The following is a 24,711-nucleotide window of genomic DNA, read 5'->3' as shown; positions in this document are numbered from 1 at the left end:
TATGTTTAACAGTCATCCTTCCAAAAATTTGAACATACTTCTGGTTTTGTCCTGTTGAGTCTCTGATCCTTCCCACACGAATTTCCTGTGATCAGAACTGGAGCTGAGCCTTCATGCAAATCTGGCCCAAGGAGGGGTGGCTTCTGTGGCTGTCTTGGGTCAGCTCCCAGCCAGGAAGAGCTGGAAGCCAAGCACACAGTATTCTGTCACTGTTCTGTCACCACACACCAGGATCCATGGATTAACCCCTGCCACTGCCACAGAGCTCCTGCTGGGGTGACCTTGCTACTTCATGGTGTATTTATATTTTGATACTAGAATGCTTTTACCCTGGATCCTCCATTTTTGTACACAGACTTCATTTGTCTTGAATCTGGGTAAGGAAATATTATCAGAGTGTGTATTCTGTGAGAAACCTGCTTTTTCTGTAGTTCTGGTTCTTCCTCTGAAGTGATTAGAAATGGCAGACATGGTGGTTTGGTTTTTTCTTTTTTAATTCCTGGCTGTTCATAATCCCATCCTGTTCCATATTCCTGGGATTATTTATTTTTGCTTTCTGCCTAAAAGAAAGGGAGGTTGAAAGCAATCTGGGACAGGTTTGGCTTCTCTCCAGGAGCAAATGGAGTCAGCTTCCAAAAACTCCAAATGTGGCAGCAGGCTGGAAGTATCACATGGACCCAGGAATGGGGATGCACCACAGCTGAATCTTCTCAGAGATCTGTTGTTTGGCTATTTTAATTCAAAATTGTCATGTTTGATGAGGGAGGTCGAATGATGAGATATCTACAATTTTAACTTTGAAAATGCTATCAATATACTGGGATTCTTATGAAATGTTTTTTTGGTTTTTATGATTTTAGACTCCTAAGAGAAATTAGTTTGAAGTTATTGGAAATGCACATATTCTTGAAAATCAGAAAATTAAAGAGCTGGTAACTGAAATGTGTTGCCCAAGATGAGGAGTAGCTTTTTTTATGTTGCTTCAAGAAATGTATGTGGAATTGCATCTAGCTGAACAATTGTATCTAGATGAACAATTATGTGTCCAGATGATTAAGAAGATAGCCAAAATTAAGGTTGCAGAATTCCTGGTGTAACCAAACCCAGATTTCCATGTCTGGGACTCTTAGTATAGTAACAGACACTCTACCTTATATAAAGCATGTAACAGATCAAGTAATCAAAACTCAGCAATTTCTTTATGATGGCAAGATTTTTTTTCTGTAATAAGACTTTCTGGTTTTCACTCCAAATCACAAGGGATGTATTTTTTTAATATTTAGAATGACCCTTTTATTTTTTCTTGGATGGAGAATAAATAAGGAAAGATTCTAAAGGGAAACATCTGGGAAGTTGAAAGTAACTGAATGGTAATTAAATTAGGAGCCCTTTGTCAGACTTCTAACGACAACAAATATACATCTAGAATGAGAAGATGCTTTACTAAGCATTTCTGTGTATTACTCATTCATATCAGTTTATGTGGTTAAAATACATGCTTTGTAATAACTATTTCATTGAACTTCAGAGCACCATGGTTTTTTTAGGAATTAGTTCTCAAAACAATCGGAAAGGGAAAGAATTCCCTTCCCCTCAAAAAGAGTAAAAAAGGAAATCAACAACAACAAAAGAGGGCTTTATTCAGATGTGATGAGATAAAATTTACCTGTTCAGAACAGAAATATTTTTTCAGTGGAATAGGGACGGGATGAAATGCTCACTCATCTTCTGCTGTAGGTAGAAGCCTTCTTTAACTCTCATGTCATTCCAAGTGTTGGAAGTAATTGAAACTTGGCTCCAAGTGTGTTCTGGCCCTAATGTGTAGAAGTTGTTGTCTTAACCCAACAAACAGCAGCAGGAGGGATTTGTGTGTGTGAATATGCCATTCCTTTGGTACACACTTGGAAACTTGGCTCCAAGTGTGTTCTGGCCCTCATGTGTAGAAGTTGGAGGTAACTGAAATTTGGCTCCAAGTGTGTTCTGGCCTAATGTGTAGAAGTTGGAGGTAACTGAAATTTGGCTCCAAGTGTGTTCTGGCCTAATGTGTAGAAGTTGGAGGTAACTGAAACGTGGCTCCAAGTGTTTTCTGGCCCTAATGTGTAGAAGTTGTTCCCTTAACCCAGAAAGGGCAGCAAGAGGGATTTGTGTGTGTGACTATCCGATTCCCTTGGTACCCGCCCCTCGCATGTCGCGCGCAACGAAGCTGCGCGGAGCACGGCCCAGCGCCGTGTTCCTGGTGCTGGGTCATTCCCATTCCCCCATTACAGGCCTGTCATCATTATTTTGACCACAGACACATCGTCAGCATCAGAAGATGAGGGCTCGTTGCGGCGGCAAGGGCGGATCAGCTCCACTCCGTTCCAGAGCCATTCCAACGTAGAGCCCTGGCTTAACCGGGTCATTCAGGGCTCCTCCACCTCATCCTCTGCATCTTCCACCTCATCTCATCCTGGAGGGAAACCTGCTGCTGCTTCCAATACAGCTCCTGCCACCACTGCTGCCACTGTGCTTGCAGATCTCATGGCACACACGCAGATAGGTCAGTAAACCTGCCGGTGTGGTTGGAATGGAAACCAGATTACAAATCCCAAAGCAGGGCTAAACACAAAGGTCTTCACCAGGAGGTAGCTGTGAATGGCCTTAAAATGTGCAATTCACAGACCAGGTAGGTATGTGTATGTATTTAACCCAAGCCAGTTGCTCATGAGATCTGAACATGCATTCTTCTTGGTAAAATGCTTGCTTTACCAAGAAACTAAGGTTCAGTTTTAGTGGATTCCAAAGCACAATTTCAAAGGAATCCTGGTTTTGGTGCATGCTTTCCAATCTGCATGTATTTACCCTAAACAATGTCAGATTGTGTATTTCAGATATGATTCAGTTGGTAAGCATCCAAAAGACAGAAAAACACACAGAATCTTTGGGAAGGTTACAAAATCAGAGGTACTAATCATTAGGGAAATTTCTTGCTGTTTGTACAAAACCTTTAAAGAAACCTAATTTTTCATATTCCCATTTCCAAGCTTATTAATGATGAGAAATTTGCAATTTTTTTTGTCCTTGGTAGATGCAAGGAAGAGGTAATCTGTCACCACTTCACTTTGAGCTATTTTGGATTTCATGTTATGGATTAATAGAAAGTATGTTTAACTCCTTTAAATTAAAAAGTCAATTATGGCTAACCTTTTAAACTTAACTGGGATTGATGAAATTCTTAATATAGCTGTAAAAACTTGCAAGATACCCAAAATGTAGCACTGCATCTTGTTATGTCTCGTGCCCCAGGCCAGACAGACCTGTCTATCAGGACTGTTTAATCAACAACATACAAAATCAATACCTTGTATGCAAAATCAAGGCCTTACTAAAGAGTTCAGAGTCCAGCATTTAAGCAGCTGAATGTTGGGCTGTAGGCAGGTTTAAAATTTCATTAATGGGAAGTAATTATAGTATCTAGAAGGAAGGAAGCTCAGGGATCTTTAAGAGCTGATCTATTAAAAAAACTTACAAAGATAAAATTTCCAGTCCCTTTGACAAAAAAAAAAAAGATACATTTTCACATAGGAATGTTCTTCCTCATTTCTGCAATGCTTGCCATGTTCTATCAGTTTTCATTCCTAGCTTGATAACATTCATGCATGGCCAATATCAGTTCAGTTGGGACATTTTTCCTGTCTGCATGTATTTTCCTAGCTCACAAGAATATGAAAACTGACTCAGTTCTTACACTGCAAACTTTTATGATTCTTGATAAATACTCACATACTTTCTAAAAGGGGACTTGATTTGTCCTAGAGCATGGAAGATGAGTTTATTTATTTTTCAGATAGTGTGCTGATATCAGCAATCTGAAAGGCAACTTACATATCTTAATTGCCATGCCCTACTGAAATATTCTGTGTTTTGGTTGTGTACTGAATAGCTATTCACAGTTTTGAGATGTTGGAGAATTTAAATTTAGCAGCTTGTTCCCTTACAGCTCATCTTCTCCAGCCTGCATTTTTAATGGTGAGCTCGAACAAGTTCCCAGGCAGTAAACTGCACTGTTGGAAGTGCAAGGTTACAGTATTTAGTGGAGTCAGATAGAAATGTGCATTGTTTTTAAGATGTTTGTCTTTCACTTAATAGCAGCAAGGACAACCCTTCATGCAGGGGGGATTTTTTTTCTTTTGTGTAATAAGTTTTTTTTTTAATGAATAAGGCTGGTGCTATGTCCTGGTGTTTTTCAAGGTCACTATATCAACTGTGTAGTATTTCCCACCTTAGCTCTTAGAGCAGCTGGAAATACAGATCATGATGGCTTTTAATTCTCTGTCATATCCCATGTGTTTTTCCTTTGGACACCACTCTCTTGCATTTATCTCTGTCTTGTCATCACTAATGCAAAGGTCCTTCAGTCTGAATCCAATTAACCTTTCTTCCTGAAGTCACAAATCTGCTCACATTTTCTTTTTTAACTCCTCACCACTTCTCTTACCCTGCTGTACCGTGGTATTTCTGGATGATACAAGCCAATAGCGTGGGGTCTCATGGACATTGATTAATATAAAATGCTCAAATTCTTAATTAAGCTAATGTGGTTTTTATCTGAGCATAAATCCTGAAAATTGAACCTATTTTTTCTCCATACATTGCTAGTCTCTGGAGGGTTTGTCAGGTGGGAAGTGGGAACCAGGTACACTTGTCTCTGTGGCCGAGTTGTATGCTGCAGGAAACCTCTGGTTTGATACTTTGGGAAAGCTAAGGGGAAAAGAAAAAGCAGCCAAAAAGCAGCTTCAAAAATACATAGAGTGAGAGCATATACATGAGGCAGGTGTGTACATGGGCTCTCTGTGGGTCCTGTGCAGTGGTTGTACAGGTCAGCTTTACACAGTTGTCATCTTTGTGGTTACTGAATCCGGAGCATTTTTGTGACAGATTAAGTAATGTACCTCACCCACATGAAAGGAATTTAGTCTCTGCAATGCAAACATTGGCATTTCACTGAGTTCCAGTGGAAAGGGTGGGAATGGATTTAAATTTTTCTCCTGGTGATCCCTCTAAAACCACTTAGAGATGGACTTGTGGCTTTTGTATCAGCTCTGGAAATGTGGGAGCAGTGCAAGAAGCACTTGCTATCTCTGATCAGTGCCTCATAGTGGGGGATTATGTATGTATTTCACAGCACTGCCCAGATCTCCCTGTGCCTGCAGTTTTTTTGGCAGGATTTGTGACATGCTGAGGTCCTCCAAGGGCTGTTGGCAGCTCCAGCCCTGGGCAGCAGGGTTTTCTCCAGTTCCTCCCTGCTGCATTCCTATTTTTACTCATCAGGATTCTGCATATTTCAGTCTTCCTGTTCTTGTTGTCTGTTGTTTAAACACTTCTCAAAAATGCTGCCATTTCCTAAACCATTCCATTCAAAACCATTCTATAACCATGGTTACATTTTTGGAATGATATTAGCAACTTCTTACAGGGGCAGTTAGTGATAGGATGAGGGGAAGTGGTTTTAAATTAAAAAAGAAGAGAGACTCAGATTAGGAAGAAATTCTTCCCTGTGAGAGTAGTGAGTCCCTGGCTAGCACAGGTTTCCCAGAGAAGCTGTGGCTGCCCCATCCCTGGAAGTTCCAAGGCCAGGTTGCATGGGGCTTGGAGCAGCCTGGTCTAGTGGAAGGTGTCCCTGCCCATGGCAGGGGGTGGGACAAGATGAGCTCTGAGGTCCCTTCCCACCTGAACCGTTCTGTGATATTCCCTAAGCATTGCTCTACAGCCAGGAAATGGGGCACAGCTCCAAGCAGAGCAGGCTCGTGCCTCCAGGTTGTGAGGAGGTTCTCAAGCCCCTGTGAGGATTTGTGAAATACCTTCGTGTAAGAAACAGTTTTGATTCTGTTGATTCTTAAGGTGCCTGATGAGCTCCTGTATCTGTCTTGCATTTCTGCAGAGAACCACTCTGCCCCCCCTGATGTGACCACTGGCCTGGTGGAATACCTGCACCATGAGCGCCCGCAGGTCGCCTCCGTGCGAGGAGTGCCCAGAGGCTACAGCAGCAGCATTCTGGAGACTGCAGATGGTGATTGCATTACAGACCTCCCTTTCCATCTGTGTCCCCTTTGTGTATATATATCTTCATATGCATCTTAATTTTATATTGCCTCAGAGCTTTAAATTTTGATGAATATAAAAATATATATTTACATGTAATTTAACATCTACAAATGAAAATCAGCATTTAACATGTTTTGTGTTGTGATTATTTTTACAAGACCTGTAAAATATTGAAAGATTCACTCATTTTTTCCCAAGCATTCTGATGCTTTTGGAATGGAATGAATGTTAAGGTGTAGTAAATACCTAGATTCTTGGAGAAAAGGACATTGTTCCTGTTTCAGTTGAAATCTCAGGAAGGGGTCAGTGGTTTGAAAAGCTAAAATAAAGCGTGAGAAGGTGTCTGTGTCAGCCAGGTAAACAGCATTGTTGGAAAGCAAATTAATCCATGATGGAAACACTTACTAGTTAAAGCTATTTTCTTCAAAACAAGGTACTCATCCTGAATGACTGTTCCACCTGAAAGTTGTGTCTTTTAGTGTACTTTGGTTAATATATGATAAATAATAAATCTTTTCCATTTGGCAGGTGTCCCAGTGAACAGCAGAGTGTCCTCTAAAATCCAGCAGCTGCTAAATACTTTGAAAAGACCGGAGCGCCCACCTCTGAAGGAGTTTTTTGTGGATGATTTTGAAGAACTGCTTGAAGGTTAATTTTCTTTCAGATACATTTTTTACTCCTTATGTAAGTGGTTCATGACAGAACTGATACATAGCAAGTGTTGGTTTCTCTTCTCAATAGAAAACTAGTCATGATAAAATTAATACAGTGGAGCAAGAAAGGTCGTTATGTTATCACAAGTGGAAGATAATCCTTAACCTTCTTACTCAGTGTGACATTTCTGAGCAGCTGCCACTAGAGTTCCCCTACTGTTGGTTTGATACTTTTTGTGGTTCTAGTCTTTTGCTGAAGTTTCTCCAGATGAATTTCCATTGAGGTGCATGTAATTGTGGAAAGAATCACTTGGAACCATTAATTTTGCTGGTTATCTACATTGAGCATTTGCTAACTTCAGCCAGGACTTTGCTAACTAAGATCAAGATACTTCACTTTCTGGAGCAGCTTGGAGCAGGATTTTAATAGCAGGCCTTTCTTTAAAAATATATTGTTAGCCAGGCTCAGTGTCAGTTTTCATCACCTCTTGAGAATTTAGTGCAGCAGAAGTCAGTGTCCAGATGTCACTGAAGCTGTTGTCTCTGATAACCCTTCTTGACTTAAGGTGGCTTTTATTGAAATAGATGTGGAGAACAAGCAGCAGAAAACAGCAGCTTTCCAAAGTAGAGAGAAGTGAGCAAGAGATTCAAATTCTGGTCTTTTGATAATGTGGAATCACAACTGTGAAGTGATGGTCACTGTTTTTTGGGAAGCCAACAGATGATTAGCATAGCATCATCATAAAGCAGAAGTGTTGATAGCTGTGAGGAAGAGGTGAATGGTTCATAGAATAGCCTGTGAAGTGTAATTTACACATTTTGTACAGACTGACGTTTCCCTTTTACTGTGCTCTGCTTTTAGTGCAACAGCCTGACCCAAATCAACCAAAGCCTGAAGGAAACCAAGTGAATGTACTTAAAGGGGAGCCCCTGGGGGTGGTGACCAATTGGCCCCCCTCTCTGCTGGCTGCCCTGCAGCGCTGGGGAACCACCCAGTCCAAAGCCCCCTGTCTGACAGCGCTGGATACCACTGGGAAAGCAGTTTATACCCTGACCTATGGTACGTGCTGGAGCCAGCTGTGAGGAGGAATTAGGTGTTCTCCATGAAACAACAGTTTGCCTTGCTTGTAACAACTGCCTGTGCTTGTAACACATGGCTGGAGATTGCTGTAGGAGTGTAAATTATAAATACATTGTATATGAAAAATGTTTTTAAAGAAGTTAAGGACGAGAAAATGTTTATTGCAAAACATATTGGTTCTTTCCTAGTGGCTGTTTGTAAATCTCTTAGAATTGGGTTGGTTTTTTTCATAAAAGAACACTAAAAATAGCCCAGTGTAAACTGGGAGGTAGAAACAGATGACTAATAATGCACTCTTCAGATTCCCAGAGGAGACATTCCGTTTTAACATCCTCTTGCACAGCCTTATAGAGAAGACTCATACCTCAGGAGCATAATCAGGATGTTAATAGTGGGAAGAGAAACTTGCCTGTTTTAATGACTTAGAAGTATTATAGTAAATTGCATTTTTGGGGAGAATAACTGTCCTTCAGGATAGCTCACTGCAGCATTTCCTTGTATAATATGTTAGGATGTTGAACTTTATTGTTTGCATCTCACAGATGAAGGATGCAGGAAATATAGCTGAGCAGCTGCAGTAAGTTAATTACTCTGCAGTGGAGCTTTGAGTGTTGTTTAGAATAGCATGTTTAGTTTTACATTTAAAATTAAAAAAAAAGAGGTAAACCAAAAAGAAGCCAAGTTCTAAATTGTACTTAGACTCAGCCAACTGTTCTGATACCATCATGCTTAGTGCATATGTGAGGGACTGAGATCTGCCAATTAAGTGTTAAAATTTTAGTTTCTGTTTCTTAATTTCTTCTTTTATTCTTTAGGCAAGCTATGGAGTCGAAGCTTGAAGTTAGCCTATACCCTGCTAAACAAGCTAACCACTAAGAATGAGCCCCTGCTGAAACCTGGAGACCGGGTAGGCTGCTGTTGGAAGTGGTCCCTATGGATGAAATAGTGAGGAACAGCTTTAGCTGAAGAAAGCCTTGTAATAAAATACTGTAATAATATATTGTGAAATAATCATTACTGTGGCTTATAAAAATACACTGTCTTAATACTTAGTATTTCTCTGCCTGGTTATCAGTGAACCTGGACATTGTTGTGAAAATTTTGTTCTGCAAATTAAAAAGCAGCCCCTCCTCTGCCAAATGACAAAAAACAAAAATCTCTTATTTTACTATATTTTCGTAGGTAGCTCTCGTATTTCCTAATAGTGATCCGGTTATGTTTATGGTGGCATTTTATGGATGTCTCCTGGCAGAACTTATTCCTGTCCCAATAGAAGTTCCACTGACAAGAAAGGTAGGCAGATACATTCAACATTTTTATGGTTTGATAAATAAAGTGTTTGTGTGTCTGTGTGTGTGTGTGTCTGAATCCTGCAGTCCTTACATGGGGTCCTTCAGAGCCTGCTCTTTAGAAGGCATCAGGTGGACTGTTCAGTATACATTCTGTGCTTGGAATTATATTCAATATTTAGTTAAGGAAAGGGCGATGTAATATTAAACTAATAATTTAAGTATTTTAGGGTATATAATTGTAGAAATTATTTTAATTCATTATTTTCAAAAATATGTGTGGAAGTATTTCACTGAGTATATCAGAGAAAGGTTTTTTCAGCTCTGATGCTGAGTAGTGAGTCAGGCAGAGACACCATAGTTACTGAAATACATGTATAATCCTTCACACCTGGAGATTGTTAGGAAAGAGCTAAAAAGCTACAGACTCTGCTCCTCAGTGTCTCAGGATTCAGAAACAGCATCAAACCACTTTTCTGTTTTAGTAGAATTTATAAACATCCTATTGGGTTGTGGAGGGATGTACAGCCATTGCTTCTGACACTGCTTTTCTTGCTAGATCTGCTGCAAATCTTAGCTGGCACTAAGCAAAACTTAATTTTCTCAGTCATTTGAAGATCTTATGGGATTGACTTTTGTTTTTTCCTGTGATATAAATTGACTTAATGTTTTCTAAACATGAAGAAGTTAAAACAAACTGTCCAAAAGTTTTGTTATTTGTAATTTTGCTATTTCCTTGTTTCTCTACAGGATGCTGGCAGCCAGCAGATTGGGTTTCTTTTGGGCAGCTGTGGAGTCACGTTAGCTTTAACCACTGATGCCTGCCAGAAAGGCCTCCCAAAATCTCAGACTGGCGAGGTGGTGACGTTCAAAGGTGTGGGTTTATTTTTTATGGGATGAATAAAAAGCAGATATATTCATTGTTGCTGTCAAACTTCAGCTTTGGGGTTTCCTTGCATGGCTCTTACACATAAAGAGCTGCCTTGATTGTCCTGGCAGTGCTCTGTGCTGTTTCTTCCTCTCCAGCAGGGGATTTTGCTCTTGCTTGCCTCCTGTCATTATCCCTGAATAGTGGGGGGAAAACCCTGATGTTTGGAACTGTGGTGACAGCAGCTTTTATTTTTCTTTGAAGGCTGGCCTCGTCTCATTTGGTTTGTGATTGATGGGAAACATCTGGCAAAACCAGCCAAGGACTGGCATCCCCAGGTCCGGGATGCCAGCGCCGAGATCGCTTATATCGAGGTGATGCAGTGGCATGTGATAACTTCTGTGGTTGCTCTGTCATAGTTTGTGTGATCTTTTCTTCCTCTAAACTCTGGATACAATAAAAAAAAAATATATAAAATGTTTTATATTATTTTATATATAATGTTTTAAACTGTGAAACAAGAATGTTTCCATCAGGCTGCCAGGCAGACTGTCAGTTGGATGACTCTGTGGAATCAGGTGGAAGACTGGGGATAATCAGCATTTTGGGATCCCCAGGACAATTTAATTGGACTAGACAAACAGATTTTTTACCATGGTAGTGTATTCTGTGGACATAAATATATTTTTATGCTAGCTTTTTGAATTTAAAAAGCTGGGTTTGTTTTTGTAATATGTTTTCAATTCACTACTGTAAATTTTCTTGGTTTTGCTGGTAATCTAATGCTTGCATACACTTTCTCTTCTCAGTACAAAACAAGTAAAGAGGGCAGCACAGTGGGCATTACTGTATCTCATGCCTCCATGCTGGCACACTGTCATGCACTGACTCAGGCATGTGGTTATTCAGAAGGTAAGTTAGATAGGTGTAACTTTTAAATGATACTGACAGCTTTGCATCTTCAGACAATTCATTTTGCATAATCATGGCTGCTGTCTCCAGAGAACTTTAGATACAGAATTGTCACTTCAAACTTCCTCATTCATAAAGAGTGTGATGTGTGAAAAGGCCTTAAGCCGCCTGTGAAAATGTAATCAAGGAGGGGATCTTCCTCTTACCTGATCAAGTCCCACAAAAGAACATCTCCCCAGGGATGTGAACACAGTGAGAGATCTGCTTGTTTGCAGTCATTCTTCCAATGAACAGCCAAGAACTGCACTTGGTTTTGACCATCTGTATAGAGTTAATCTGTGCTACCATTTAACCAAGTACTTTGCTGCATACATTCATCCTACGACAGTGATAAGCAAGTTTTACCTAATCAATACAAGATATCCCTCAAAAATCAGGGACTGATTCATCAATTGAATCTTTGATTTAAAATCTTTTATTCTTATTTCTTTTTTAAATCATATAAAATACTCAAATTCCTCAGAGAAAATATTCAAGAAAATTTAGTAGAGCCGTGGTGATATTTCTTACTGGATCTAATTCTTTCAAATACAGATTAACTTTTTCAGTTCAGCTGAAGAAGTTTGCTTCAAGACTAAATTTTCAATCTCCATAGTTCATTGGCAGATGGAAGGGGTATTACAATGAATCAAGGTGTTAAATACCTTGTAATATTCTAGTCTAGTAATCATAATTCAAAGATTATTGCAATAAGTAAAACAAGTCACTTGGAGCTTAAGCAGCCTATTTGTTATAGGCAACAGAGCTTTGGTTTCTTAGCAGTCATGGAAGTTTCAGAGTTGCTTGAACAAATATTTGTAGTTCTTAAGTATTTTTATAAATATGCCTTTTAAATCTGATATTTTTTCCTTTCCTTTCAGCTGAAACACTAACAAATGTCTTGGATTTCAAAAGAGAGGCTGGCCTTTGGCATGGAGTGTTAACGGTGAGTATTGCAAGGAAGGCAAAAACTGCAGCAATTTGCTCCTTTCATTGGTAGTGCACTGGTATCAGAATGAGGCTATAAATTCATCATTTCTCTCAAATGGTTTTTGTTTCAGTATTTATGTTTTTTCAGAATAAACTGTTGTTTGTACTATATCTTGTGTAGCGTATTTTTTCAGAGTATACACATAGTTTTCACTACCAGTTAACTGTAAGAGTTATGCTGTAGCTGTGATGATGGGGGGGTTTATTTAAGCATTGTTACATGTTCTATATTTTTTAAAGCACTTGGAAGTTTATTTTTGAATCTCTTTCTTGTAGAGTGTTATGAACAGGATGCATGTAATCAGTATTCCCTATGCATTAATGAAGGTTAATCCACTTTCCTGGATACAGAAAGTCTGCTCATACAAAGGTACCCTAAAGGTTGTTTTAATTCCCCCATCTCTTTTTGGGTTATTGAAAACAAATCAAATTGTTTGTGCAAAATGCCTTTGTATCACACTGATTATCCCATTTCAGTATTCTGTGTGCTCATAGTTTCACTGGTGAGCGATGTTGATGGCTTCTTCTGAGAGACATTTAAAGAAACTGTGTTTCTTAGTATTTGAATTTATAGCAAACATTCAAATTCTATGATCAAGTCCATCTGGACACACTGAGTATACACATATTATAGTAGTTGAATGTTTGACATTTGTATTTGTTTTCTGCATTTGTAGTGCCATAAATTTTGTGTGTAGTTTCATAGATTTGTATGTGTGAATTCACAAGAATACTTAAATAATTTTATAATTGGTCTTCATTTTGTTCTGCACATGCAGCATAATGATTGTTTTGACTTCCAGCCCGTGTAGCTGTAGTAAAATCCCGTGATATGCACTGGTCACTTTTGGCTCAGAGGGATCAGAGAGACGTCAGCCTGAGCTCCTTACGGATGTTAATAGTGGCAGATGGAGCCAATCCATGTGAGTATGGATGTGTTTCCTCAGTGTCAGTCTTGCCAAGATTCTCTTTCTTGTAAGCCCTGTGTCAGAGCTGATGCCTGGGGAGTTAAGCAGTTTCTTCTGTAGTAGAACTATCTGTGTGCCAGTGATGCTACTGCTTTTTCGTTACATTCATTTGCACTTCTTGGCTATAATTACCGGTGTAAATTCATGTTTTGCGCTTCATGTTTTCATTAGTGCTATACTCTTCCATGAATTGACTGGAATTGATGCCTACAAGGTATAGATATAATCCACTTCAGGCCAAGTGCTAGAGGCCTGGTAGAATTGTGAAGGTATGTCAAAAGCATTTAAGTGCTGTGACCTCTGTAAGAAACAATCAGATAGGAGCTGTATAAGTGGACATAAAGTTATCCTTAGTGACAAAGTATTCTGATCCCTGAAGGATTTTCCATTATACTGAGTGCTGCCAGAGGAGGAATATGCAGTTGGGAGTTTCATTCAGTGTAGTTGTTAGTCACTAGGAATTCTTTTTCCAAATCTGCTCTCTCACAGTGAATTGGAATGTCTTTCAGACCGTTTGAAAGAGTATTTGGTTTGTGCATGAGTGCAACAGTATTCATATAACTGAGCTGAGAGTGAGCACACACTTTGAATTCCTGAAGCTCAAGCTTTTCTGCTCTTAGAAAAATGTTTCTGATTGTGTGATGGTTCTTTCTAGGGTCAATATCTTCCTGTGATGCATTCCTGAATGTATTTCAATCCAGAGGTTTGAGACCAGAAGTAATCTGTCCCTGTGCTAGTTCTTCAGAGGCACTAACTGTTGCTATTCGCAGGTAATTCCCTTTTCTGAGAAGTGAACTGAAGTTTTTCTTGACTATTGAAATATGTCCTAGAATCACAGAATGCTTTGACTTGGAAGGAGTTCAAACCCCCTGCCATGGGCAGGGACGCCTTCCACTACACCAGGTTGCTCCAAGCCCCATCCAACCTGGCCTTAAACACTTCCAGGGATGGGGAATCTCATGTTAAGGTGATAGTCACAAAATACCATAACCCACACAGAGATGCCCAAAGACCTAGGCAGAGAAAACAGGAAGCTCACAGGTGTCTCCTCCTCTAAAGGAAGGGTGATTTTTGTTTATTTTCTTTAAAAAGTTTAATATTTTCTTAGAATAGTCAGGCAGAAGGTGTTATTTTCATGCTTTGGGAAAGTTAGGTTTCATCCACACGGAAGGTATTGGAGGACCATTTAAAATGCCCCCCAAAACAAGACTTATTTATTTGGGAAGAAGAAGATGGTGAATCCTCAATCAATTGCTTATGTACAATGATTTGTAAACAGGGGCCTAAAAAAAATATTGTAGCTGGTCTGAGAAATGCCATTGGATTTCTGGAGATAGCAAGGGATGCTCTTGAGAAAAATAAATACTTTCGTTATTAATAGACAAATGGATGTGATACGCTGGATTTTTTTGATAGCAGTTCTGATCAAAGTGTGCCTTTTCAGAAAGTCAACTTCAAGACAACTTGAAACAAAAAACTTCGAAATTTTGTAGAGTTTTGATTTAGCTCTTTCTTCATTTAGTTACTATATAGTCTTGAACTCTTGTTTGTTCAAAGTGAGAAACCATTCTTTTTCTTAACCTTACCAAGCACGAGAAACCAGCAGAATGTTTTTAGTGACCCTCTCACCAGTACTGATCTGTTGATTCATATCTAACTGGACTTTCTGTCTTCCAGACCTTCTGAACTGGGTGGCCCCCCTCCAGGAAAAGCAGTGCTATCCATGAATTGTCTGAGTTTCGGCGTGATCAGAGTGGATACCGAGGAGAAGCTGTCAGTGTTAACTGTGCAGGATGTTGGGCAGATTATGCCTGGAGGTAGGAAAGCATTTTGTGTAGGTTTCAGCATATTCCAAATAAGTTACCTTTGTGTGCATGGAATAAATAAAAATGTTAAATACCTTTAAGGTAGTATGAGTTATGTTTTGACACATTACCTAAACACATGGCGGATTAGAGATTCATGCTCAATAAAACTGAATGACCATAGATTTTGGTATGGGCAAATGCTTTTGGCTTGTTGCAGAATTGTTTTTTGAATGGAATGGAGTGGAGTGGAATGGAATAGAATAGAATATTTCAGTTGAAAGGGACCTCATCTCAGATCCCCCAAAGGTGATGGAAAAACTAATTCTGGGAACTATTTTCTCATGGCCATGGAGAACAAGAAAGTGATCAGGAGTAACGTGGATTAACCTATTTCCTAAAGACATCTCTTTGCAACACTGTGGTTCCTGAATTAGGTAGAGCTGGGTATTGTTCCTCAGCCCATTAATTGAAGCAGAGAGACTTTGTCTCATCCTTATTGTTCTCATTTGAGATCCAGCTGCATTTGGAAAGGAGAGCACTCTGAAGAAGGTTAGTAAAGGTAGGGTGCCAAAGCAGACCTAAGACTGTGAACAATGGGATGAAGGACTGGACACTTGATGCCATCTACTCCAGCTTTTAGGCTGGCAGTTTCATGGCACTGTCTGTCTGCTCTGGTGTGCTTGGAGAGGATGAAATACAGATTTTTTGGAACTCTCCTCACCCCTCAAGTTTATTATGTAGTTACCAAAGAACCTGATTGATTCTGGTCATGACCTTGGCACCTTTGGCTTTGCTGTTCTTGGTCTCCTTATGAACTTCCTGCCTTGTAGAGCTGTGGTTCTAAAGCCCTGCTCTCTGTAGAGCATTTGCTCAAGGTAAAGATAAAGTGGAGACTCAACTTCTGTAATTTCAGCAACAACCTCTCCTCTGTACACCAAAGCCCCTGATACAAATCAGAGGAGGTAGACAGCTTCCCACTCTGCTGATGAGAATTTCAGCCCTTGTGTGCAAGTCTCTCTCATTGGTGTTGTTTCATTTTCCTATTACCCCCAGAAGCCCTTTGCCACCCCTGATGTCAATGGTTCAGTTGTTGTTATTGAACTTAAATTCAGTAGAGCTTCTTTTTGCTGAAGGCTGAGCAGAAGCTCTGCACTTCATACCAAAAGGAAGCAGAGAAGTCATGTGGTTGTTGTGTAGCTTCTCTCAAGTTTTTATTTTGTATTAAGACCATTTGAAGTTGTTTTGAAAGCCCATAATAAATTCCAAAAAACAGAGATTTGTCTGCTTCAACTTGAATACAGATAGCATCTACTGCTACTGCTGTCTGTTTGGGGTGTCCACACTACTGCTGTCCCCTTGAAACCTCACTGAAATTCACCTGTGCTCCCGATGTTTTCTCTAGAGTATAGGTGAGACACAGTGATGTGAAGGGAGCGAGTCTGCATGCCCTTCAGGTAGTCAAGAATCCTTTGGTGAACTTACTGAGCTTAAAATCAATATTGCTGCTGTTCAAAAAAGCTGTATTAGATGCAGGATTAATTGAAATCTTTCTTTGGATCAGTTTATCTTGTGTGGCTCCACCTCTATGGTCGCCCTGCTAGCAAAAGCCAGGCCATGCAAAACCAACACAGGGATGCTCCTGGCTTTGCTGTAGGCTTGCTCTCACAGCAAATTGTGCTTGACCACACTAAGGCACAAAGCTGCTTGCAGCTACTCTTCATATTCAATTGTTGGAGCTGTAAGTCCCCTGGGTTAATTTTCCATAGAGCATCTGCTCAGTAGCAGGTTCAAGTCTGCATTAGGATGTTGGAAAATTTCCCTGTATGCTTATGGCTAAGTAATTTCACCTCAGGAATTGTCAAAACCTTATGAGTTTCACCTTATGAGTTGTCAAAAAATACATTTCTGTCCTTGTGAAATGCCTGATGGAGCAGTCAGAGGGATGTGTGAAAAAACCCTTCTCCTTTGTCAAAATTCCTTGGAGCATTGTCTAGCAAATCCGGGGGACCCTTCTTGGTTAGGGGGCCACTGGCAGGCAGTGATAACACTACCATTACTTTTTACATGAGTAAGAAGCATCAAGTGACTTGTCTGATTGTGTGAAGGGAGAACAGTTAAATGTGTGTTATTATGTGCCTCAGAGTGATATGACTTGTAATTGATGGCTATTCTATTTAAAAATACAATAGTAAGTGGTTAAACTACTTGTAGGTTAAGCAGAATTTGGGCAACTTAATTCATTAACTCCTTTAAAATTCTGACTAGCATTGAGCTGTCAGAATCTGGGGCAGGTTTACTTCAATTTATCCACATACTAAGAATTGCAGCAGAAGTTTCCCTGTACATTCCTTAAGTCAAAAATGCATTCTAGATTTCATTATAAAGGATAATTGATAACTTTTGTCTCTTAAAAAATCCTCTGGAGTACAAAGGAAGTCATAAGACTAGCAGCTTACAGGAGTGTGCTAAATGAAAAAAAAATTAGTGACTTAAGTAAATGAATGACTTAGTTCCAAATGAGTCTGCATGTACATTCTAACAGTGGAGATACTTGTGTCTTGGTAAGATTTATGCTTTCTCCTGTGTAGTATTCATGGAGGGGTGTGCCCTTGTCCATTCTGGCTTGGTGTTTGGCATACAGGAGAGAGCATACCACCACCTGTTCATTGCCCCTCTGCTGGCTGATGAGTCTTGCTCTTGATCTGCTTTTGGTTTTCTATTTCTTTCTGAAGGCTTCATTCCATCTTCTGACCCCCACTGAACCTGGAAGTCTGCCCTAGCCTTTCAAATACTTTGTGAGATAGGAGCTCACATTCCTGAATTTCATTTGGAAATGGTCAAGCCAAATGGTTTTCATTTCATTACCTGGGAAGATCTCTGGCATCCTTTATTCAGGAACTACCTGGTTAAAAAGTCACAATAAAATGTCCACTCACACGCTCCTTTTCTTCAGATCTTGCTTTTTTTTTCCTGAGATGCTGAGCCCACCTGCTCAGGGGATCTTATCAACAGAGCCATCAGCACCAGGGTCATGTCACATGTCACTGCTGTTTAACCCACAGGCCATTCTTGATGTCATATTCCCTTCACATTCATTATCTACCATGAATGCCCAGACTCTCAAGGGAAGTGCCAGCATCCACAGAGAAATCTTCTCCTCAAAGATAGCATGGGGATTCTTAAGAGGAAATCTGATATGCATTCCCATGGAATCCTATTCAGGAGGAATGGTGTTTTACCCCACCTGTTGACCATCTTGGGCTGTTTGGCATAGTTTCTGTCTGGGATTGGCCCATTGCTAAATTTGGCTCCTCACAATATTCAGTTCGTTTTTGCAAATTGGACTGGCAAAGATGGTAGGGAAAGTGTCAAACCTCTTTTCTTCTGCCCATTCTCAGCCACCAGTTTTCACATCAACTGGAATGTCATTGCTGTGTTATCTGTCATCTTGAAAGCATGTTATACCTTAAGTTTGAGCCTGGATATGTTACTTAGTGGATATGTTAGCTGCAGTTAAGTTTGTCTCCCTTCCTCTTCCCCACTAATCCTTTCCATTCTTTTACCAGGATCCTTCTCATGTTCTTTCTTTGACAAGAGCTATCAGTCTTGAATCCAAAAGTTATAAATCCCTATAGCCTCTAATCATACAAAGGCTGGTTCCTAGAAACAATGCTGCTGCTGCAGCAGCTACTTGGTTATACTCAAGCAGAAAACTTCAGTTTGGCATAAAATCTTTGGCTTCTGCAAGATCTTCTGCAATGAACAGAATCATGTTCTGGATTGTGGCTGCATTCAGTATCTTTTTTAGAAATTTAGGGAGATGGTTCCAATTTCCTAAATGTTGGGATGCTCACATTGTTTCCAGCCCATGGATGTCTTGTATTTCATTGTTTCCTCTGTCCATGTCTGAGCAAACATTTGCCCAGGTTCTGGTAGTTACCACAAAGCATCTTCACTGCAGAGGGGTCTGGTTCCTTTACCTCAGTGGAAAGAGTTGTTACAGAAAATTTAGTGAAGCTTTCAGGTTTTTTCTTTAAATTGTGGGTTAACAGCACCTCTTTTCCATTCAGCCCTTAGAATTTATCATAATCATCAGATCTGTGTTCCTCAGGGCTTCAGTCTGTCACACAGTGGCACAACAGCCACTGCAGAACAGCTTCTCTTGGAGACTTGTGCCAGTGTGGACTTGGGACGAGATGTTGTCTTCCAATTTAAATGTTACGCCTTGGGTGCTCGTGTTCACCTCCAGAGTCTAGATTTATGTTCATCCTCATCTAGGAAGTTGGCTTGCTTTATGCCTATTTCCCTTTCCAGAGGAGGAGGAAGACAATCAGGTCTGCTTTTGATATCCCCATGTGCTGTTTTCCTCAAGGATGAGGTTTCTCTGGAAACCCTGGAATACGTTCCACAGTGATTCTAGAGGCATTTCATCCTGACATTTTAGTAATTTTCCTAAGGCTTAATGCTTCTAGAAGAGAAGTTCTTCCTAAAGAGTGTAATGCAAGGGTAGCCATTGTGTATGGATCCGCTATGAACTGCTGGAAAGGAAGAAGAGAACAGTTCTGGCCCTCATCAGTACCTTTGGTCACAGCCTTCTGCTGTACAGCCCCTGGCATTCTTCTTGCATTCCTGCTGTGCTAGTCTTGGAACATCCAGAGCTGAATCCAGTCTTTGGTAGGGCATCAGCATCATCCTTTGCACAGCAGGATTCTCATCTCCTGCCAGGATACTCCTTGGCAGGTTTGACTGCTGCGAGTCACCATCTGTCAGAATGTACATGTGGACTCATTTGAAGAAAGAAAGCTTTCCTAGCAGGAATCTGTGTTCTTCGTGATGTGCAGTCCACATGTACATTCCTGTCCCATCTGCTTTTCCCTTCTCTTTAATTCTTTTTCAGATGCAATGCTGTTGAGAGAGACTGAAATGGTGGTAGATGCACTCTCTTGTATGTCACACATGAAGCAGGAAAAGGAGGAGAAGCGAGAGTAGAGGCTCCACAGATACTGCAGAAGGGCAGCCTTGCAGTATAACCTGGCAGGACAGAACTGTGCCTGCTGTTAGAATGTACCTGTAGACTACCTGTATCATACATTGGTTACTGGTAAGTATTTTTTTTTTACTTGATCAGGGTGATAGGGTTGTCCTTTGGCTTCGTGGATGGAGCATCATTTAGGGACTGCAGGCTGGTCTTTGGTTGGTTTTTCCATGTTTGTGAATGCAGTGAGGGCTGTACATTTGTTAATGCCCACAAACTGTGCTTTCTCCAGTTACTAACACTTCTCTTTGCATCATTGTTTAAGTGTCACATACAGAGTTCTGATGTTTGCTCGAGTTATTTCCTGTAGTAATAAACTATTTTGTCAGTTCCAATTTACCACTGAGTTTTATTTTTCCTCCTGAATTGAAAAATGTGGGGTTTTGCATGACCAGTAGTTCATACTGTGGGTTTTAATTCCAGACATCTAGTTCACACATAAAATATCCAGAAACTGTACCAGAATTTGAGTAGCATCTCTTTGCTTGGTTACCCAAGGTTATCATTACATGGTTGCAAACAACTACTAATAATTGCTAGTTGTTCTGATAGGTAATTTTTATGAAACCAAGATAATTTAGAGGTTGATCTATTGGTAGGGTGAATAATGGTCTCACCTTTTCAGACCTAGGATGTTGGCAATTGGAAGACTTCTCTGAGGTTTGAAAATGTACCCACAGATCTATTTCACCAGCACTCCTTGGCCCGTGCAGGCAGCAGAGTTGGCTTTGCCATGTTTATTTTGTATTGACCTGGGTAGATTTATTGATTTCTTTCTTGATCTTGAGTCTTACACTCCCTCAGTCCATTGTGCCTTGGATTCAGCTGCAGCTGATGTGGAGGCTGTGAAGTGCTGTAAGAAAAAAGCACTGCGTTTGTGAACTTAATCTTGGAGAACAGATTGCACAGGCTGTCAGGAAGCTCAAGTGAGCTCTCTTACATGCTATGTTTTTGCTATAGCTGATGAATAATTGATACTAAAATCTTTATCTGTCAGTGGCAGAGCACCATGTGTGTCAGCTGCTGGAGCAGACTAACACTGTGATTCTGTGCTCTTCCTCCGTGCAGCCAGCATGTGTGTTGTAAAGGTGGATGGGACTCCTTATCTGTGTAAAGCTGATGAGGTTGGAGAAATATGTGTGAATTCAGGAGCAACTGGGACAGCATATTTTGGCCTCCTCGGAATCACCAAGAATGTATTTGAGGTTTGGATTTCTTTCTATTTGTTATATTTCTAGTATTTCTTCTTGTAAATAGAGTTATTTTTTCCTTAAAGGTCTTTTGTGTGTGTGTTTTATTGTTTGGTTTGGTTTTTTAGTTAGTTAGAAAAAAGTGCTGGCCAGGTACACTTTGCTTCATTCACAGAATCATTACAAGACATTCTGTCTCTTACAACCAAAAATATCAAGTCTCATCTGCAGTCAGTCAGCTACTTCTGTATTCCACAGTCCAGTATAGTGCCTATGTGAGCATTTAAATTTATCTCAGCTCTGAATTAACACAGTGGTCTTATGTGTAGTTACCTGAAGGCATTTCAATCTTTCTGCCCATATTTTTCCTTGCAGTGGTACCTCATTTCATGTATTCTGGCAGTAAAGGAGTGAAAATCCTTGTCAGTCCAGTGAGTGTCTGAATCCTTCTGTGTTCTTCCAGGCCATCCCAGTGACGGCAGCTGGCATGCCTGTATCAGACCAGCCCTTCACAAGGACAGGATTGCTTGGCTTTGTGGATCCTGTAAGTGTGAACAAACCCTCAGGGCCCTTCTTTGTCCTGACTCCCAGCTCTAAAGTGATGCCCCTGAATTCAGCAGGACTTTGTGTCAGGGCACTGACCTCCTAAAGGTCTCTAGAGTATTGTTGGCTTGACTCAGGCATGTATTGCCAGGTATGAGGGGGTTTTTCTGCTCTGTTTCTAATCCTTCCTTCTTTTCAGGACTATCTGGTGTTTGTGGTGGGGAAATTGGATGGCTTGATGACAGTTAGTGGCCGCAGGCACAATGCAGATGATGTGGTGGCCACTGCATTGGCAGTTGAACCCATGAAGTTTGTCTATCGGGGAAGGTGAGTGCATTAAAAACTTCAACGCTGCTGGTTGGGCTTTGTTGTTCTTTTTTTAACCCACAGACAGTCACCAAGTGACACAGCACACACAGGAGCAATGCATGTGAACTTTTTCATGTGTGTTTTGTAGGAAAGCTAGCGCTAGGTTATGAATTTGGTTGTTGAAAGGTAAATATTGACACCCTGCTTCATGCATAATAGGTTTTAAATTACTTTCACACAGTATAAAGGTAGATCTTAAAGTGTGTGTTTAAAACTTATTTCAAAGCTTCTCTTAAGGCTCTCAAAAGAAGCTCATATGCTGGATGTAAAACACTTCTGTCCCCTGAGCTTTTTGGGTGGCTGAGGGAGGAACTGTGCAGCCAGTTCTAAAGACCAAACCAGGCTGCTGAAGGACCCTCAGAAAGGTCTCTGAGGAGAGAGGTTAGCCAGCTGGAGGACAATGACCAGGCAAGAAAGTTGACACTGGGGTCCTGGCATTATTAAATATTTGAATTAGCTTATTCAGAATGAGAGAAGACCAGGTGTTGTATCACCAACCTGAGTGCTCTTCAGTGGTCCATGGCTCCATGTCCAGATGGAGATCAATGGCAAGTGGAGTCTCTCAGGGTTCAGACTGGGACCTGCCCAGGCTGAGGCATTATTAATATTTTATCCTGGAAGAGGCAAGCCTAAAACTAAGGTAATTCCCCAAGGGGAGTTAAGTATTTTTCAGTGCAAGCACCTGGTGGTCAGTAATTTGGCATAGTTGTCTTCCAGAAGGGACCTTGTGTGTAGGGGCCACAAGTCTGGTGTGCATGATGGAGTTCTGCAGGCAAGGTTTGCACAGCCCCTGCATGTGTGGAACTATCAGACATGTGCTACATGGGTGACTGCAAACCCACCTGACCCCAGCAGAAGGCAATTACAGCAAGGAACCCACACGTGTTCTAAATCTTTCTGTGATTTTGTGATGATCTGGCATGAATAATGCTTGTGTGTGTGAAACAGTGCCATGAGAGGTTGCAGCCATTCCCATGTGATGATGAGCCATGCTCTGTTCACCCTGTGTTGCATCCTATCATTCTTCTGTCCTTTGTGTTTTAGGATAGCAGTGTTTTCTGTGCCCGTTTTGCATGATGATCGGATAGTGCTTGTGGCAGAGCAACGCCCTGACGCCTCAGAGGAGGATAGTTTTCAGTGGATGAGCAGGGTTCTACAGGTAGTCAGTCTGTCCTTTTCTCTTTACAGGTGAATAAGGCTGATGCATGAAATGAGAATATTAGAGCTTTTCTTTTTTTCTTTTTTTTCCCCATAAGCAAAACCTATCAGTATAACCACAGAGAACTGTACTAAGATAATTTTTTCAGGGTTCAGAATTAAGAGGATTTTGTAAAAAGTAGGATTTTCTCTCAGAATGTATTTTTAACTTCTTTCTACTAGGATTCTCAAAGGCATAAAGGTGATGAGTTTTGTTTGGGTCAATGCTACATGTCTCTTCTGATTTCATTCTGAGTTACCTCTGAAAATATTCACAAGTATGCTGCCAAGTATCAGAACAGCCCCAAAAGCTTTTTTATCACTAGCAGCCTTATTCTAGATCTGCAACAAGAAGTATTCAAAACCTTTTCCCTTTATTATTTCACTGTATTTTCTTGGGGATGAAGGACAGGAGGAAGGGGAACTGTAGTAGATCTGCATTTGCAGATTTTAGAATTAATCAGTTCTCAGGAAGTGAAAAAGGAGAGATCAATTATGGAAGACCCTGGGGACAGCTGAAGGGAAGGATCCAGAGACCAGCTTAAAGGAAGTTTGCTCTTAAGAATAAAGCTGTTGGGTAATAATGGTTTCTGTCTAATTTCAGACTTCCTATCTTTTTGGAGAGGATATCTGATATTGGGAGAAAATATTTTTGTTTCTCTTTTTAGAAGTGTCATAGCTAAAAGAGACACTTAAGATTTAGGCAGGAAAGATGCTTCCCTCCTAAATTTTGTGAGTTTTATGTTCTACTGCGCTTTTGTGATTGTGCCATACATGCTAAATTTGCTGTGATATAACTTTGGCTTTTGAAAATCTCTGCACTTTTTGCCCACTTTTAAGAGACTTTCCTAATCCCTGATGTGCAGGTGGCATCCCCTTGATAGAGGGCACAAGCAAAGTCCTGGGTCTGCTCCTGCTCCCATTGAAGTCATGGCACAGCTTCTATGAGTTCAGTGAGTGCAGAATTGGACCCTTTATTTGCAAATTGTGGTGCAAGTAAAAATTTTAATGTTATAAACTAATTGAATTCAAATTCTTGCTCTAGCTACATCCCAGTTGATAATGTGGAATGTTTGTTTGTTTTTTGTTTAATTTCTGTGAAGGCAATTGATAGCATTCACCAAGTAGGTGTGTACTGCCTTGCCTTGGTGCCAGCCAACACTTTGCCAAAGGCTCCACTCGGAGGAATTCACATTTCAGAGACGAAGCAGCGCTTTTTGGAGGGCGCTCTGCATCCTTGCAACGTCCTGATGTGTCCCCACACCTGTGTTACCAACCTGCCCAAGCCTCGGCAGAAACAGCCAGGTGAGGAAAGCAGGGTATGAGCTGGTTCTGCCAGACCTGGCACCTGCAGGCTGCCTTGGTGCTTGTTGCCCAGGTTGTTTTTCCTCATTTTGCACTGCTCTTTTCAAAATGCAGATGTTGGTCCTGCCTTCCCCAGGTTGTTTTTCCTCATTTGCACTGCTCTTTTCAAAATGCAGATGTTGGTCCTGCATCGATGATCGTAGGAAACCTCGTAGCTGGCAAGAGGATCGCACAAGCCTCGGGGAGAGATGTTAGCCAGCTGGAGGACAATGACCAGGCAAGAAAGGTGACACTGGGGTCGTGGCACTATTAAATATTTGAATTAGCCTATTCAGAATGAGAGGAGACTAGGAAATAAACCTGAGGTACTTTGAGTGAAT

General features: G+C 40.6%; 1 protein-coding gene across 1 annotated transcript in view; it reads left to right on the top strand.

Annotated features, from left to right (window-relative positions):
* DIP2A (disco interacting protein 2 homolog A) overlaps positions 1 to 24,711 on the top strand; it is a 79,933-nt gene that overhangs the window by 41,524 nt on the left and 13,698 nt on the right. Inside the window, exons 5-24 of the mRNA XM_030951892.1 lie at positions 2,294 to 2,539; positions 5,921 to 6,049; positions 6,613 to 6,732; positions 7,600 to 7,797; positions 8,634 to 8,725; positions 9,001 to 9,111; positions 9,858 to 9,981; positions 10,240 to 10,349; positions 10,785 to 10,887; positions 11,808 to 11,872; positions 12,193 to 12,286; positions 12,720 to 12,839; positions 13,540 to 13,654; positions 14,562 to 14,701; positions 20,796 to 20,932; positions 21,381 to 21,461; positions 21,660 to 21,787; positions 22,874 to 22,988; positions 24,130 to 24,331; positions 24,508 to 24,617. Coding sequence (XP_030807752.1) covers positions 2,294 to 2,539; positions 5,921 to 6,049; positions 6,613 to 6,732; positions 7,600 to 7,797; positions 8,634 to 8,725; positions 9,001 to 9,111; positions 9,858 to 9,981; positions 10,240 to 10,349; positions 10,785 to 10,887; positions 11,808 to 11,872; positions 12,193 to 12,286; positions 12,720 to 12,839; positions 13,540 to 13,654; positions 14,562 to 14,701; positions 20,796 to 20,932; positions 21,381 to 21,461; positions 21,660 to 21,787; positions 22,874 to 22,988; positions 24,130 to 24,331; positions 24,508 to 24,617 — 2,540 coding nt within the window. The remainder of the gene's footprint in view (positions 1 to 2,293; positions 2,540 to 5,920; positions 6,050 to 6,612; positions 6,733 to 7,599; positions 7,798 to 8,633; positions 8,726 to 9,000; positions 9,112 to 9,857; positions 9,982 to 10,239; positions 10,350 to 10,784; positions 10,888 to 11,807; positions 11,873 to 12,192; positions 12,287 to 12,719; positions 12,840 to 13,539; positions 13,655 to 14,561; positions 14,702 to 20,795; positions 20,933 to 21,380; positions 21,462 to 21,659; positions 21,788 to 22,873; positions 22,989 to 24,129; positions 24,332 to 24,507; positions 24,618 to 24,711) is intronic.

The sequence above is a fragment of the Camarhynchus parvulus genome, chromosome 7, assembly GCF_901933205.1.
Source record: "Camarhynchus parvulus chromosome 7, STF_HiC, whole genome shotgun sequence".
NCBI classification, from domain to species: Eukaryota; Metazoa; Chordata; class Aves; order Passeriformes; family Thraupidae; genus Camarhynchus; species Camarhynchus parvulus.
The sequence above is the reverse complement of the archived record's forward strand: the minus strand, read 5'-3'. Positions and strand labels throughout refer to the sequence as shown.